Source organism: Oncorhynchus keta, chromosome 23, assembly GCF_023373465.1.
Source record: "Oncorhynchus keta strain PuntledgeMale-10-30-2019 chromosome 23, Oket_V2, whole genome shotgun sequence".
NCBI lineage: Eukaryota > Metazoa > Chordata > Actinopteri > Salmoniformes > Salmonidae > Oncorhynchus > Oncorhynchus keta.
The window spans coordinates 33,033,160-33,051,050 of NC_068443.1; the positions used below are offsets into that span (position 1 = coordinate 33,033,160).

The 17,891-nt window shown below is 42.6% G+C and overlaps 2 protein-coding genes across 4 annotated transcripts in view; one reads left to right on the top strand and one right to left on the bottom strand.

Annotated features, from left to right (window-relative positions):
• The window catches only part of LOC118402179 (ephrin type-B receptor 1), a 365,365-nt gene that overhangs the window by 174,307 nt on the left and 173,167 nt on the right, over positions 1-17,891 (bottom strand). For all 3 annotated transcript variants that reach the window (XM_052477046.1, XM_052477045.1, XM_052477044.1), the window contains exon 3: positions 988-1,669. In XM_052477046.1, coding sequence (XP_052333006.1) covers positions 988-1,669 — 682 coding nt within the window. The remainder of the gene's footprint in view (positions 1-987; positions 1,670-17,891) is intronic.
• LOC118402178 (C-type lectin domain family 10 member A-like) lies at positions 7,093-9,035 on the top strand. Its single transcript, XM_035800178.1, has one exon. It carries the CDS (start codon positions 7,126-7,128, stop codon positions 8,182-8,184), a length of 1,059 nt encoding a protein of 352 aa, XP_035656071.1. The 5' UTR covers positions 7,093-7,125; the 3' UTR covers positions 8,185-9,035.

Here is a 17,891-nt window from a genome sequence, read left to right on the forward strand (position 1 = left end):
CATTTCTTGATTTCTTCTTTAGATTAGTTTTATTATTTGTGTATTTGCATGACGTTCTTGTGTACTGTTGGAGCTGGTAACACAAGCATTGTGCTGCACCTGCTATAACACCTGCAAATCTGTGTACGCGACTAATACACTTCGATTTGATTTGAAAGAGACCGAGAGAGTCTGTGGGAGAGAGCCAAAGCCAGAGGTTATGTCAGGTAAATTTCACCACCAAATATTTGAAAAATAAGGAAAGCAGAAAAATAAGATTCCCTACAGTAGCTCACTACCACAACACATTACTTTCTGTGCAACGCAGACCCAGTCCTTCATCTACCAAGCCTTACAAACTGTAGCCTGGATGTCTGTTATTGGGTTTGGAAAATCAAACATGCGGTTCTCCATTATTGAATGATACACCACCGTACATCACTCAGCATCTGTAGTGCAGCAGCCCTCGCCATCTCAACAGATTAGGAAACAATGATAATGTGCCTCTCTATCATGCTTCAGATGTATGTAATCAACAGAGAACTACAGTGCACCGCATTCTGCAAAATATATGAAACACAGTCAATACTGCACGCTCAACAAAGCATTGTCAGGAAAGAGAGCTATGAAATCGGCAGTGGCCTGTTACAATAAAGAATAAGACGGTGTCTTCTTATGCACCTACCTCACCTAAAATAGAACAATTCCCGTAGAACCTGTGTGATTAGATCGACTGCAAGTCTTCAGTCAAGGTGAAGTGTTAAAATACGAAAGACAATTCATTGTTTACAACTCTCGTGTCTGGGACTGAGGTTCAACACAAATCAAATTCCCAAACTGGAAACAGCTACACATTCAGAATAAATCCATGGAAATTGATTCCACAGCCAACCAAATATGGTTATTTCAAGGTTCCCGGGATTTTCCATTGGGTTGTGGGACTGGTGATGGACAGTAAAACTAACACAAACAACATTCATATAGTTATGGACAGTTTTTTCTCCTTACCTCGGCAGACGTTCCCGTTATCAGTCTCGAACCCGGCCTTGCAGGTGCAGCTCCCGATAGGAACCATCCACTCGCCATCTCCATTGCAGTACAGCTTTATGGGCACGTCCACCTCCTCTGAATTTGGGATGCAGATTCCTCTAGCGATGACCAGGGAGGTGCTCTCAGCCCCTGTCATGGTCTCAGGGAAGATGGCAAAGTTCTGCACCACACTGGGGCACTTCTTATAAAACACTCTGACCGAGAGCAGCGACATACAGGCACCATAGTCCTGAAACGCCAGGTAGAACCCGTTCTTCGACAGTGGGCCAAAGCTCCGAACCTCCGTGTTGACCTTCATCAACCGTCCGCCGAAGTCCACCTGGGAGAAGCTCTCATCAGCCGCGATGGTGTCAACCTTTAGGTAGGGGGCTTCCATCCAGAAGGCAGTTCCTTTGGTGGCGATAACCGAGTCCGTCTCGTAGTAGTAAAGGTTGAAGGTCTCCTTGCAGGAGCCGGGGACATTGGGGATGGAGCTGCAGTCACGCACGGTGAAGCGCATCTCCACGTAGATCCTCTGAGCTCCACGTCGGTCGATGAAGGTGGTGAGGAGCCAGTTGTTCTGGCTGGGCTCGAACACGTTGCACACCTGGTAGGTCCGTATGGTGTTGAGGTTCTCATCGTAGCCGCTCACCTCCTCCCACTGTGAGACAAACAAAGTAGAGACCAGAGAGAGGGGGGATGATTAGAAACATACAGTATCTTGAAAAGTCACAACACAGCTACGAAGAGTTTTTGCCACTACAATGCCAAAAGAGAGGGACGCTCAGTTAGTATCACCTCAACTCTTTATGTAAACACATTTCTGAAACCATATACATTACCAGTCAACATTTTGGACACACATGCTCATTCAAGAATTTATCTTTATTTTTTATATTTTCTACATTGTAGAATAATAGTGAAGACCTCACAACTCTTAAATAACACATATGGAATCATGTAGTCACCGAAAAAGTGTTAAACAAATCCAAGTATGTTTTAGATATTAGATTCTTCACAGTGCCACCCTTTCCCTTGATTACAGCTTTGCACACTCTTGGAATTATCTCAACCAGCTTCACCTGGAATGCTTCTCCAACAGTCTTGAAGGAGTTCCCTCATATGCTGAGCACTTGTTGGCTGCTTTTCCTTCACTCTGCGGTCCAACTCATCCCAAACCATCCCAATTGGGTTGATTTCAGGGGATTGTGGAGGCCAGGTTATCTGATGCAGCACTCCATCACTCTGTTTCATCAAATAGCCCTTACACAGCCTGGAAGTGTGTTAGATCATTGTTCTGTTGAAAAACAAACGATAGTCCCACTAAGTGTAAACCAGATGGGATGGCGTATTGGTGCAGAATGCTATGGTAGCCATGCTGGTTAAGTGTGCCTTGAATTCTAAATAAATCACTGACAGTGTCACCAGCAAAGCACCCCCACACCATCACACCTCCTCCTCCATGCTTCACGGTGGGGATCACACATACGGAGATCATCCGTTCACCTACTCTGCGTCTCACAAAGACACGGCAGTTGGAACGAAAAATCTCAAATTTGGACTCATCAGACCAAAACACAGATTTCCACCGGTCTAATGCCCATTGCTCGTGTTTCTTGGCCCAAGCAAGTATCTTCTTCATATTTGTGTCCTTTAGTAGTGGTTTCCTTGCAGCAATTCAATCATGAAGGCCTTATTCACGCAGTCTATTCTGAACAGTTGATGTTGAGATGTGTCTGTTACTTGAACTCTGTGAAGCATGTATTTGGGCTGCAATCTTAGGTGCATTTAACTCTAATGAACTTATCCTCTACAGCAGAGGTAACTCTGGGTCTTCCTTTCCTGTGACGATGAGAGCCAGTTCCATCATTGCGCTTGATGGTTTTTGCGACAGCACTTGAAAGAACTTTCAAAGTTCTTGAAATGTTCCTCATTGACTGACCTTCATGTCTTAAATTAATGAATGACTGTCGTTTCTCTTTGCTTATTTGAGCTGTTTTTGCCATAATATGGACTTGGGTCTTTTAACAAATAGGGGTATCTTCTGTATACCACCCTTACCTTGTCACAACACAACTGATTGGATCAAACGCGTTAAGGAAAGAAATTCCACAAATTAACTTTTAACAAGGCATACCTGTTAATTGAAATATATTCCAGGTGACGACCTCATGAAGCTGGTTGAGAGAATGCCAAGAGTGTGCAAAGCTGTCATCAAGGCAAAGGGTGGCTACGTTGAAGAATCTCAAATATAAAATATATTTTGATTTGTTGAACACTTTTTTGGTTACTACATGACTCCATATATGTTATTTCATAGATTTGATGTCTTCACTATTATTCTACAATGTAGAGAATAGTAAAAATAAAGAAAAATCCTTGAATGAGTAGGTGTGTCAACTTTTTACTGGTAGTGTATGTATTAATATGAACTTTTTCCGGCTTTGCAAAAGGTATGGAAAAATAACACGAAGAATAGATATAAACAATGAAACTATTAATAAATTCAAAGTAGCTGAAGATAAATTAACTCTGAGTTTTGAATACAAACTTGTGGCAGGGATATGGAAAGTTAATTTGGACTCAACTGACTTCCTAAAATTACAGTTCCCTTTCTACCAGTCTATGTCTTAAAGAGCCAGCCACTGAGTAACGCAGTTTCTCTGGAACACATCCGCAAGGTCGAAGTTCACTGTCCAGTATCCAGACAACCTTTCCCCAGAGCTTCCTATACAGTTAATGTGTGTTGAGGCCGGCAATTGAGGACAATGAGAGGCTCAATTAAAGATGTTACAGAACTGTTGTATTTGATGCGAAACTCCCTTCTGCCCAGTTTGTTTCCCTGATGTTGCTTTTTTTTTTTTGAACATCTGAGTAAGATCCACTAATGGCACTGGCGCCATTGTAGCCTTGACCATGGCATTTGTTCACTGATATCCCCTTATACTTTCAATCAGTTTATTTGATATTTGTCACTTTTTCAGTCACATTCCTGAAACCCAAGAAACACTAAGCGTGCTAGTACGTATGGATATAAAAAAAGGTTGACGAATGACGTTTTGGAGATTTACAGTCAATTTTTTTTATAAAAAACAAAAATAGACATCGATGACAGGCACATGGGTTGAGGGGGGAGGGATGAGACCCTTCAGAGCTGCTGCAGTGTGTCTGGCGCTGCTGTGTGTTCTCCTACTGGCTGGGATCATAGGTCTGTGTTTCTACCACAACAAAGTCATCAGTGAGTTTGAAGATTATAAAGCTTCCAACAACAACCTGACAAAAGAGAGAGAATTGTTATAGACCAGTTATAGCAACCTGGCAAAGGAGAGAACCCAATTCTGACTCGTTTCAGGAAACTAGGCATATGTCGCATGTCACTATCCATTTCACTGTACCGTTTACACCTACTGTATACTGTGCATGTGACAAATAAACTTTTTTATTTGTTTTATTTTTATTTTATAAGGTGTGTGTTTACCAGAGACGGTAATATGAAGAACAACATGACCTGAACCCAAGTCAGATTAGGATAAAGGCCAAAGACTAAATAAAGTATATGTTTGCTACTACTTTCAACACATTTATTCTTGAAATCTTTGGTTGTTTACTACACTACACTACCTTACTCACTCTGTTTAGCACATGGCCTCACATGTGAATCCTTAAAGAGATGGGTGGGGTTAAGGCTTAAGAAGGTGTGAATGATTCTGAATGAATGTAGACAAAGAAGAGCTCTCTCTCTCTCCAGTAGGTGTATCAAAACATTCAAAGGCCATTTTCTCTAAAGTGGGGTTACAAGTTTATAAACTGTAATGTGTGCACTGGGAGTCGGGAAGCAAGTTCAGGGAGTGAATCATTTAATAAATAAATGAAAACATAATACAAAACAAGAAACACGTACAACGCACAGACACGAAACTGAAACAGAAACAAAGACGCCTGAGGAAGGAACCAAAGGGAGTGACATATATAGGGAAGTGATGGAGTCCAGGTGAGTCTAATGACACGCAGGTGCGCGTAACGATGGTGACAGGTGTGCGCCATAATGAGCAGCCTGGTGACCTAGAGGCCGGAGAGGGTGCACACGTGACATGCACGTTTAAAGCAGAATGACTTTCCCATTGTTCCTCAACGGCAGAGTATGCTATACAAATTTAGAGTCTCCACTTTTATCCAATGTAAAAAAACAAAATGTCCAATTTTGCTACAGTACATAAGGACCGAATTGAACCGGTCGGTCACAATTACAGAACATCTATAGCACCGTGAAAAATGAAAGAGACTAAAGCCAAGCAACAGAATCCTGGCTGAAGAGAGAGACCAGCTACAGGGAGGGGAAAGACCTACTTACCAGTTGTGGAAAACTGTATAACGAAACAGACGAGCTACAGGTCAGTTTCAACAACCTGGCTAAAGAGAAAAATGAGCTACAGATCAGCAACAACAAACTGACGACAGAGAAGGACCAGATAAGGAACGGCTACAATGCCACGAAAGGTGAAAGAGACAAGGCACTGAGCAACAACTGCCTTAGCTATTTTACAATGACCTTGCCTGAGAAACCTAAGAGTGTTTCCTACGAGAAGCTGCTTCTCCAATAGAAATCCCTGAACGCTACATGTAGAAGGTGTCATGGTGACATTACCTAGCTAAGCTCACGTGCACAAAACAAAGCACTCCTTGGTGTGGAAATATATATATCGTTTTTGATGATAATGAAAATGTGTGTTTGTCACTTCCACAAATTTGCAGTCATGACATGTTCAGCTACTTACAACACTGGCTCCAATTTAAGTTGTGCATTTAGATGTCGAGAAAATTAACAACCAAGGAAGAATTTCTCCCTCCCCATTGGCTTCCTAAACCCCTGTGTCACGACTTCTGCCGAAGTCGTTGCCTCTCCTTGTTCGGGCGGTGCTCGGCGTTCGACGTCACCGGTCTTCTAGCCATCATTGATCCTTTTTTCATTTTCCATTGGTTTTGTCTTGTCTTCCCACACACCTGTTTTCAATCCCATTCATTACCTGTGTATTTAACCCTCTGTTTCCCCTCATGTCTTTGTCAGAGATTGATTTTGTTGTCAGTGTAGTGTGATTGTTTGTATAGGTGCGCGTCGGGTCTTCGTACCCATGTTTTGTTTATTTGTACATTTATTGTTATGGAGCATACTCGTGGAACTTTATTAAAAGACTCCATATTTACACTCCATTTGACTCTCCTACGCATGACTTCCCTGCCACCTATTACACCTATGCATGACACCCTGGCCTGTTTGGTCTGATTCGTGGGCATCCCCAGAGGTATTGGCCGCTTTGGTCCATGCGTCTTGTTATCATGATATAATGGATCTTACTTTGCCTGCCAGTGTGATGTGATCTAACAAAAACTGGCGTTGTTGTTTAGTTTGTTTCTATTTTTTAGGTTGCTTGCTTGTATTGTTCATGTGTTGTTATCTGATGGATGTATATTGATTAATTTGTCTTTATTGCATAATGTAACATGCCAAATGAACACCCCTAGGGTTGTAGCAGCCCCATGTCACATCTAGATTATTACAACAGGTAGGCCTAGTACTCAACAAACTCAGCTGACTTCCTGAAATGAGAGTTTCCTGTCTACCAGTGGTTATGTTTAAAATAGAAACAGTTGGAGGGGGACAATGGGAACACACATAAAGGAATCTGGTTGCTGCAGAACCAATCCATTTTGAAAAAGCAATCCATTTTATATTATTTCACAAACAGGTGGCAGGGGTATGGACATTTCATTTGGACTCAACTGACTTCCTGAAATGGAAGTTCCCTGTCTAGCAGTGGTTACAGTTCCAGATAGAGAGATACAGCGATAGCACATTTAGGAATCTGCTTCTTTGTTAAAATAAACATAAAGAAGAAGATTCATTTGCAGATCCCAAACACAGCCACATCCTGATTCTTGTGAAGTCTTATATTCACACCTATTTAGCAGCCAATCACGTTCAATGTTTTGTATTGTCTGCCTAATATGGCACGCCCATTGGTGGTAAGACATCTATAAAATGTTCAGTACACAACTTCATACTAGAACATATTCTGTAGTCGGTCGTCTGGTAATAGTCGTTTGAGACCGTGGTAGATCATGGAGATGTCAGAGGATAAGAATGCCAATATGGACCAGTTATGTAACAAAGGGGTGAGCAAAAATGAGAATGAAGATGCCATCGCCTCTCAGGACTCAAGAGAAGAGACCAAGAAGGATGCCACCTCTAAGGACAGACCAGTTGCTAACCCCTCAAGTTATGATAACTCAGGTAGGAGACCCTCCAGAGCTGCTGCAGTTTGTCTGGGGATGCTGTGTGTTCTCCTACTGGCTGGGATTGTAGGTCTGGGTTTCTACCACAAGAATATCATCAGTGGGTTTGAGGATTGTAAAGTCAGCAACATCAACCTGTCTAAGAATAAAGACCAGTTAGAGATCAGCTTCAATACCATAACCAATGAGAGAGACCAGCTACAGACCAGCTACAACACCATGAAAAAGGAGAACGACCAGCTAGAGACCAGCTACAACACCATGAAAAAGGAGATAGACCAGCTACAGACCAGCTACAACACCATGAAAAAGGAGATAGACCAGCTACAGACCAGCTACAACACCATGAAAAAGGAGAGGGAACAGCTACAGACCACCTTCAACACCATGACCAAGGAGATAGACCAGCTACAGACCAGCTTCAATAACCTGGCTAAGGAAAGTGACCATTTGAAGTCGGAGAGAGACAGGCTTCAGGAGCGCTTTTCTGACCTAAAACAAGCTGGGCCTAAAGGCTGGACGCTGTTTCAGTCCACTTGGTATTACATCTCCTCTGAGGTAAAACCCTGGGATGAGAGCAGACAGGACTGCATTGAGAGAGGAGCAGACCTGGTGATCATAAACAGCAAAGACGAGCAGACATTTCTCACTAATCTGAACAAGAGGATCTGGATTGGCCTGACTGACAAAGACATAGAGGGCACCTGGAAATGGGTGGACGGTACCAAACTGATCACATCCTATTGGACGGGAAAGCAACCTGATAATGGTGGTGGGGATCCAATATATGGGGAGGAGGATTGTGCTGAGATTGTTATGGGGTGGATATGGAATGATATTTCATGTGCAAATCATTCCAATTGGGTCTGTGAGAAGGTTGTTTAACAGTGTTATAATTTATTGCATGTGTTTGTACCAGATGTGCTCCCTGATTTTGTATCATGAAGTTTTGATATGAGCAAGGAAATGTTTTAGAAATTTGATAAGAAGCTTCAAAGAAATGACTCTGAAATGTAAATACTGTTCTTTCCTATTTGTGTTCACAAACTGGTGGTTAAGGCAGACATGTCGGCACTTAACTCAACTGACTCCCTGAACAGACAGTTCCCTGTCTACCAGTGGTTGTGTTCAGTGGTGCAAAGTACTTAAAAATACTTGAAAGTATCTACTAGTTTTTTGAGGTATCTGTACTTTACTTTACTATTGATATTTTTTTACTATTGATACTCCACTCCATTCCTAAACAACATAATGTACTTTTTACTTTTTTCCCTGACACCCAAAAGTACTCGTTACATATTGAATGCTTTAGCAGGACAGAAAAATGGTCTAATTCACGCACTTAAAGAGAAACTCCCTGGTCATCGCTATTGCATCTGATCTGACGGACTCAGTAAACACAAATGCTTTGTTTGTAAATGATGTCTGAGTTTTGGAGTGTTCCCCTGGCTATAAGTACATTTAAAAAACAAGAAAATCATGCAGGTCTGGTTTGCTTAATATAAGGAATTTGAAATGATTTATACTTTTACTTCTACTTTTTTGTGTATTACTATCGTGATGCATGTAATGGATCTTACTCTGCCTGCCAGTGTGATGTGATCTACTTTGGTTTGGTATTTCTAGGTCGCTTGCTTGTATTGTTCATTTGTTGTTATCTGGCGGATTTTGTCTTGATTATTGAATGACGTGTCTCTCTTCAATTGCTTTGTTGCGAAGTAAAGTGTCAATAAAGATTTTGGTCACAAAAAAAAAAAATGAGCACACCTCAGGTTGTAGCAGGCCCTATGTTACATCTAGAGGATTAGAAGAAGTAGGCCTAGTACTCAACAGGCTAAACTGTCTTCCTGAAATGACAGTTTCCTGTCTGCCAGTGGTTATGTCTAAAAGAACATTGGATAGAGGGGGACAATGGTAACACACATAAAGGAATCTGGTTCTTTGTTATTAAAATCGACATAAAGAGGACGATTCGATTCCAGATCTCCTACCTCCAGACCCCAAACACAGCCACTTTCTCATTCTTGTGAAGTCTTATATTCACATCTATTTGGCAGCCAATCTCGTTCAAGGTTTTGTATTGTCTGCCTAATATGGCACGCCTATTGGTGGTAAGACACCTATAAAATGTTCCTTACACACAACACAGCGTTCATATTTGAACAGGTTCTCTAGCAGATCGTCTGGGAATTAGTCGTTTGAGACCGTGGTAGATCATGGAGATGTCAGAGGATAAGAATGCCAATATAGACCGGTTATGTAACAAAGGGGCGAGCAAACATTTTGAATTTATATTTGAAAATGCCATTGTCTCTCAGGACTCAAGCGACAAAACCGTTGAGGATGCCACCTCTAAGGGCAAACCAGGACCTAACCCCTTAAGTTCTGATTACTCAAGTAGGAGACCCCCCCAGAGCTGCTGCAGTTTGTCTGGGGTTGCTGTGTGTCCTCCTACTGGCTGGGATCATAGAACTGGGTTTCTACCACAAGAAACAGCAATCAGACTAAAGAAATAGAAGAGTTGCAGAACACTGGGAGAAGAAGAAAGACCAGACACAGACCAGCTACAACGAACTGACAACAGACCAGTTATAGAGGGGAGAGAGTCAGGCTTCAGAAGATCTTGTCTGACCTAAAACAAACGGGTTGGTATTACCTCTCCTCTGAAGACAAATTATAGGATGAGAGCAGACAGGACTGCATTGAGAGAGGAGCAGACCTGGTGATCATAAACAGCAATGAAGAGCAGAGATTTCTCACTAGGCCCAACAAGGAGGTCTGAATTGGCCTGACAGACAAAGACATAAGAGGGGACCTGGAAATGGGTGGACGGTACCCCACTGATCACAGCCTATTGGATGGGAAAACGTGAATTGTTATTGATTTTACCCTTATTTTACCAGGTAAGTTGACTGAGAACACATTTTCATTTAAAGTAATGACCTGGGGAATAGTTACAGGGGAGAGGAGGGGGGATGAATGAGAAATTGGAGGCTGGGGATGATTAGTTGGCCATAATGGTATGAGGGCCAGATTAGGAATTTAGCCAGCGCACCGGGGTTAATGGCGCTTTCAAGACAAATGGGAACTCAGAAAAAATACGAGGTCAAATCATGACGTCAGTGATCTTCAGGACGTAGAGTCGGAGCTCTAGAAAGAGGCCCAAGTTCTGGAGTTGGAATTCCGAGTATGGATGACCGTTCAAATGAGTTTTCCCAGTCGGAGCTTGTTTTTATTCAGAATTCCCAGCTGCCTTGAACACACTGAAATCGGAAGTTGGAGATTTCAGAGGTCCCAGTTCCGAGTTTCCAGTTGTTTTGAAAGCGGCAGAACACCCCTATTCTTGCGATATGTGCCATGGGATCTTTAGTGACTACAGAAAGTTAGGACACCTGTTTAACATCCCATCTGACAGACGGCACCCTACACAGGAAAATGTCTCTGATCACTGCACTGGGCTATTTATTTTAGACCAGAGGAAAGAGTGCCTCCTACTCGCCCTCCAACACCACTTCCAACAGAATCTGGTCTCCCATCCAGGGACTGCACAGAACCCACACCCTGTTAACCATCAAAAGCAAGCCAGCAGTGCGATGCAGGGTGGTATGCTGAATATGGAGGAGCATTGTGTACTGAGCACTCTCCTAAGTTGATATGGAATGATTTGTCATGTGACGCTCATCGTTACTGGGTCTGTGAGATGGTCATTTAACATTGTTATATTAATGCAGGTACACTACATGACCAAAAGCATGTGGACACCTGCTCATCGAACATCTTATTCCAAAATCATGGGCATGAATATGGAGTTGGTTCCCTCTTTGTTGCTATAACAGCCTCCCCTCTTCTGGGAAGGCTTTCCAGTAGATGTTGGAACATTGCTGTGGGGACTCGATTCCATTCAGCCACAAGAGCATTAGTGTGGTCGGACACTGATGTTGGGCGATTAGGCCTGGCTCACAGTCGGCGTTCCAATTCATCCCAAAGGTGTTCAATAGGGTTGAGGTCAGGGCTGTGTGCATGCCAGTCAAGTTCTTCCACACCGATCTCGACAAACCATTTCTGTATGGACCTCACATTGTGCACAGGGGCATTGTCATACTGAAACAGGAAAGGGCCTCCCCTAAAACTGTTGAGTCACAGAATGGTCTAGAACGTCATTGTATGAAATTTGATGAACTGACTTGTTGAAAAGGTGGTATTCTGTAATGATGCCATGTTGACTGCTTCAGTTTGTCTATGGAGATGGCATAGCAGTGTGCTCAATTTTATACACCTGTCAGCAATGGTTGTGGCTGAAATAGCCGAATACACTAATTTGAATGGGTACTTTTATATACAATGTATTCGGAAAGTATTCAGACCCCTTGACTTTTTGCACGTTGTTACGTTACAGTCTTATTCTAAAATGGATTAAAATGTTTTTTTTCCCCCTCATCAATCTTCACACAATGCCCCATAATGACAAAGCAAAAACTGTTTTTGATTTTATTTTTGCGAAGGTATTAAAACAAAAATATGCCATTTACATAAGTATTCAGACCCTTTACTCAGTACTTTGTTGAAGCACCTTTAGCAGCGATTACAGCCTCGACTCTTCTTGGGTATGATGCTACAAGAAGCTTGAGCTTCTTCTTTGCAAATCCTCTCAAGCTCGGACAGGCTGGACGTCGCTGCACAGCTATTTTCCGGTCTCTCCACAGTTGTTCAATCGGGTTCAAGTTCAGGGCTCTGGCTGGGCCACTCAAGGACATTCAGAGACTTGTCCCGAAGCCGCTCCTACATTGTCTTGGCTGTGTGCTTCGGGTCGTTGTCCTGTTAGAAGGTGAACCTTTGCCCCAGTCTGAGGTCCTGAGCACTCTGGAGCAGGTTTTCATAAAGGATCTCTCTGTAATTTGCTCATTTAATATTTTCCTCGATCCTGACTAGTCTCCCAGTCCCTGCAGCTGAAAAATATCCCCACAGCATGATGCTGCCACCACCATGTTTCACCGTAGAGATGGTGCCAGGTTTCCTCCAGATGTGACGCTTGGCATTCAGGCCAATGAGTTCAATCTTAGTTTCATCAGACCAGAGAATCTTGTATATCCATGGTCTGAGAGTCCTTTAGGTGCCTTTTGGCAAACTCCAAGCGGGCTGTCATGTGCATTTTACTGAGGATTGGCTTTAGTAAATGCCTGATTGGTGGAGTGCTGCAAAGATGGTTATCCTTCTGGAAGGTTCTCCCATCTCCACAGAGGAGCTCTGTCAGCATAACCATTGGGTTTTTGGTCAGCTCCCTGACAATGGCCCTTCTCCCCTGATTGCTCAGTTTCGCTTGGCAGCCAGCTCTAAGAAAGAATCTTGGTGTTTCCAAACATCTTCCATTTAAGAATGATGGAGGCGACTGTGTTCTTGGGGAGCGTCAATGCTGCAGAAATGCTTTGGTACCCTTCCCAGATCTGTGCCTCGACACAATCCTGTCTCGGAGCTCTACCTACAATTCCTTTGACCTCATGGCTTGGATTTTGCTCTGTCATTCACCGTCAACTGTGACTGCAAACGTGTTGGATGCACTTGCAGTTTTTTTTAGGTTGTCTATCGAAATATGTTTTGCTCAATAGGAGATGAATGGTGAGTAACGTTTTGAGTCATTTTATTGCAAATAAGAATATAGTATGTTTCTGAACACTTTTACATTCATGTGGATGCTACCATGATTATGGATAATGAATAATGTTGATCACACCCCCAAAATCATGAATAATGCTCATATCCAGAGTGTGAATTACACCGTGACATTTGGGGCATCTCTATTTGACTCTCTATCATGGGCTTAATAGTAAAGATGCAATTTAATAGTACAAATGTATGACTTTTTATTATCCGATTGTCAAACATATCACTTCAGAAAGTAGGCTACCTGTGCATGTTCATCCAATCAACGCACTGCATGTGCACTTGCTCCATTTGGTAAATGGAAAGAGACATCTGTTACAAAACACCCACAAATGTTCCTAATGACATTTGTCGAATGCCATTGATGAGGCCGACATTAATCCATGTGTCTTGCTGGCAGTGACCTTTTTTTTCTGTGGCCTGAAAAGTCGGGACACGTGAAACGATTGATTGATGGATCTTGTTAGTTGTCTTTGTTGCATGATGAAAAATCTGGTTGCAGCAGGCCTGTGTACACATCTACAGTATTACAACAGGTAGGCCTAGTTCTTCTCTGTACCAGAGTGAAGTGATACATACTGTATTAAAAGGATACTTTGGGATTTTAGCATGCTAGCAGATACCCATAGACTTCCAGTCATTGTGCTAACACTAGTTAGCATTGGCTTGCGAAACTACCTCTAACTTCCTTCATACTAGACACAAAGACATAACATGCTATCCATGTGTTCACCTGACCCTGTGGAAGTTGGTAAAGGGCCTCATTGCCAAAATCTCAAATACCCCATTAAGGGGTCTGCTCACATTTATAAAAATGGCCCATGGACTTTGAAGAGACATTCCAAAGAGACCAATGCAGAGGTGGTCTAATAGTCACCGGACTTCACACATACAACCACAGTGCCTGACTTCCTGGGCCTTGCATTTACCAGGCAATAACACAGGTTGTTTTGCGTCGTCTTTTGCACAGCTTCCTGTTTATCGGTGGTTACCGTTGAACATAGAACACTTTGGACTCACTACAGGTTCACAGCTTTCTTTCAACATGCACAAACATTACTAGGACATCGGGTAGCAGCAATTGAGACAGTGGGAGATCATGGAAATGTCGGAGAATATCTATACCAATATTGACAGCATTTTTGACGGTGACCCCTGTGGCAGAAGGGCAGCAAACAGAGACGAGGATATCAACGAAGATAGCATCATCTTCCAAGACTCAAGAGATGCGGCCGAGGACGATATGGGCAGACCAGCAGCTAACCCCTCAGGTTCTAAGAGCTTAGGTAGTAGACCCTCCAGAGCTGGTGCTGTGTGTTGGGGGCTGCTTTGTGTTCTCCTACTGGCTGGGATCATAAGCCTAGGCTTCTACCGCAATACAGCCATGAATAGTTAGTTATAAGGACAACTTGACAAAAGAGAAGAACCAGCTAGAGACCAGCAACAACAACCTGACTACAGAGAGAGACCAGCTACAGACCAGCTACAAAAACATGACTAAGAAAAGAAACCAGCTACAGGTCAGTTACAACACACTGCGTGCAAAGAGTGGCCAGCTACAGACCAGCTACAACACCATGACCAAGGAAAGAGACCAGCTACAGACCAGCTACAACACCATGACCAAGGAGAGAGACCAACTACAAACCAGTTACAATAACCTTGCTGAGGAAATTGACCAGTTGAAGACGGAGAGAGAATTGCTTCGGAAGAGGGTTTCTGGCATTAAAATGAGCTGGGCCTAAAGGCTGGACGCTGTTTCAGTCCACTTGGTATTACATCTCCTCTCAGGTCAAATCCTGGGATGAGAGCAGACAGGACTGCATTGAGAGAGGAGCAGACCTGGTGATCATAAATAGCAAAGAGGAGCAGACATTTCTCACTAATCTGAACAAGAGGATCTGGATTGGCCTGACTGACAAAGACAAAGAGGGGACCTGGAAATGGGTGGATGGTACTCCACTGACCACAACCTACTGGATGGGAAAAAATCCTGATAACAACATGGAGGAAGATTGTGCTGAGATCAGCATTGGACCGGTAGAAGGGAACTGGGATGATTTTTCATGTGTCACTCACCTCAACAGGATCTGTGAGCAGAAGCATTAACTTTGTATTGTAAACTGGTTGGAGAACTACGCTTGTATGCTCTCTCTCTCTCTCTCTCTCTCTCTCTCTCTCTCTCTCTCTCTCTCTCTCTCTGTCTGTCTGTCTGTCTGTCTGTCTGTCTGTCTCTCTCTCTGTCTTTCTGTCTCTCTCTCTCTCTCTCTCTGTCTCTGTCTCTCTCTTTCTCTCTCTCTCTCATTCTTTCTCTGTCTCTCTCTCTCTCTCTCTCTCTCTGTCTTTCTGTCTCTTTCTCTCAATTTCAATTTAAGGGGCTTTATTGGCATGGGAAACATATGTTAACATTGCCAAATCAAGTTAAATAGATAGTGCTGGCATGATGGTAAAGGTTTTCCTTGAGGCCCCATTTGAGATGACTTGACATTACTTTGTGGCCTGGGCACCTATTCAAAAAAGTGTCTCAGAGAAGGAGTGCTAATCTAGAATCAGGTCCCTCAACTCCAGTCATCGTACTCGTAGTCTGTACGCCAACTAGATGGATATGTCCCATTGACCTCAGCACAGTGATTATTGTAATGAGGAATATAGGTCTGCAACATGGATGTTGAAGTGCTGGTTGTCATTTTGAACGGTTTTAGTTGCTCAGCATGTCTGCCTCATCCTTTTAGGTATTGCACATCGATCCCTAGATACAAGACAAAATTAGCAGTTTCTCTCTCTCTCTCTCACTCTGTGTGTGTGTGTGTGTTTGTGGTTTCCTGCATTTAGGCTATATCTATCCTCCTCAGTGTGTGTCCGTGGGTTGGTTGTTAACTTCCCCTGACCTATAACCTCCTCAGCACTACATCAGTACTAATGGAGAGAAGATGACCTCTACAATACACATAGCCACATAAGAGAGAAAATAAACAGAAATTATGAGAAAGATTCTCTCTCAATTCATTTCAATTCAAGGTGCTTTATTGGCATGGGAAACATATGTTAACATTGCCAAAGCAAGTGAAGTAGATCATATACAAAAGTGAAATAAACAATAAAAATGAACAGTAATGTAATGTAATGGCTTTCGTCATCGGATGAGGAAGAGTAGTCGGACCAAAGTGCAGCGTGGTAAGTGTTCATGTTTGTTTATTGAACTGAACATTAATACAAAATAACAGGAGAATAAATGAAACCGAAACAGTCCTGTAAGTTGCAAACACTAAACAGTGTCTTCTCTTGAGAGCCAGGTCTGCCTACGGCGGCTTTTCTAAATAGCAAGGCTATGCTCACTGTTTCTGTACATAGTCAAAGCTTTCCTTAAGATTGGGTCAGTCACAGTGATCAGGTATTCTCTGTTTAAAGCCAAATAGCATTTTGGTTTTCTCAGTTAATTTGTTAATACTTTCCAATGTGTCAAGTAATTCGCATTATTTTTTCTAGTGATTTGGTTGGGTCAAATTGTGTTGCTGTCCTGGGGCCCTGTGGGGTCTGTTAGTGTTTGTGAACAGAGCCCCAGGAAAGGCTTGCTTCGGGGACTCTTCTCAAGGTTCATCTCTCTGAAGGCGATGGCTTTGTTATGGAAGGTTTGGGAATCACTTCCTTTCAGGTGGCTGTAGAATTTAGCGGCTCTTTTCTGGATTTTGATCATTAGCGGGTATCTGCCTAATTCTGCTCTGCATGCATTATTTGGTGTTTAACGTTGTACATGGAGGATATTTTTGCAGAATTCTGAATGCAGAGTCTCAATTTGGTGTATGTCCCATTTTGTGAATTCTTGGTGGGTGAGCGGACCCCAGACCTCACACCCATAAAGGGCAATGGGATCTATAGTTAATTCAAGTATTTTTTGCCAGATCCTCATTAGTATGTCGAATTTTATGTTCCTTTTGATGCCAGAGAAGGCCCTCCTTGCCTTGTCTCTCAGATCGTTCACAGCTTTGTGGTAGATACCCGTGGCGCTGATGTTCAGGCCAAGGTATGTAACATTTTTTGTGTGCTCTTGGGTTACGGTGTCTAGATGGAATTTGTATTTGTGGTCCTGGCGACTGGACCTTTTTTGGAACACCATTATTTTGGTCTTACTGAGAATTACTGTCAGGGCCCAGAATATCTAGGTGCTGCTGTAGGCCCTCCTTGGTTGGTGACAGAAGCACCAGATCATCAGCAAACAGTAGACATTTGACTTCAGATTCTAGTAGAGTGAGGCCTGGTGCTGCAGACTGTTCTAGTGCCTTTGCCAATTTGTTGATATATATGTTCAAGAGGGTGGGGCTTAAGCCGCATCACTGTCCACCCCACGGCCCTGTGGGAAGACGTGTGTGTTTTTTGTCAATTTTAACCACACACTTGTTGTTTGTGTACATGGATTATATAATTTCTTATGTTTTTCCCTTAACACCACTTCCCATCAATTTGTTTCGCTGACCCTCAAGCCAAATTGAGTCGAAGGCTTTTTTGAAATAAACAAAGCATGAGAAGACTTTGCCTATGTTTTGGTTTGTTTGTTTGTCAATGTGCAGGGTGAATACGTGGTCTGTCGAGGATAATTAGGTAAAAAGCCAATTTGACATTTGCTCTGATAATGCAGGGGATTTTCCCAAGGATGCTGTTGATGCATATCCCATGTTTTCTGTTTGACATTTTAGATTTGATAGGGAAGCTGAGAGGTCAAATATACTGTTTAGATTTTCTACTGTTAAGTTTACACCTTCACTATTACAGTGGAACGTTTTGTTCAGGAAGTTGTCTGAAAGGGATTGAATTTGTTGTTGCCTAATTGTTTCTTGGTAGGTTTCCACACTACTTTCCTTCCATCTATAGCATTTCTTAATATTACTCAGTTCCTTTGGCTTTGATACCTCATGATTGAGTATTACTCTGTTCAAGTA

What these genes read in the sequence shown, in the direction of transcription:
- LOC118402178 (XM_035800178.1), top strand. Translation starts at nt 7,126, where the DNA reads ATGGAGATGTCAGAGGATAAGAATGCCAATATGGACCAGTTATGTAAC.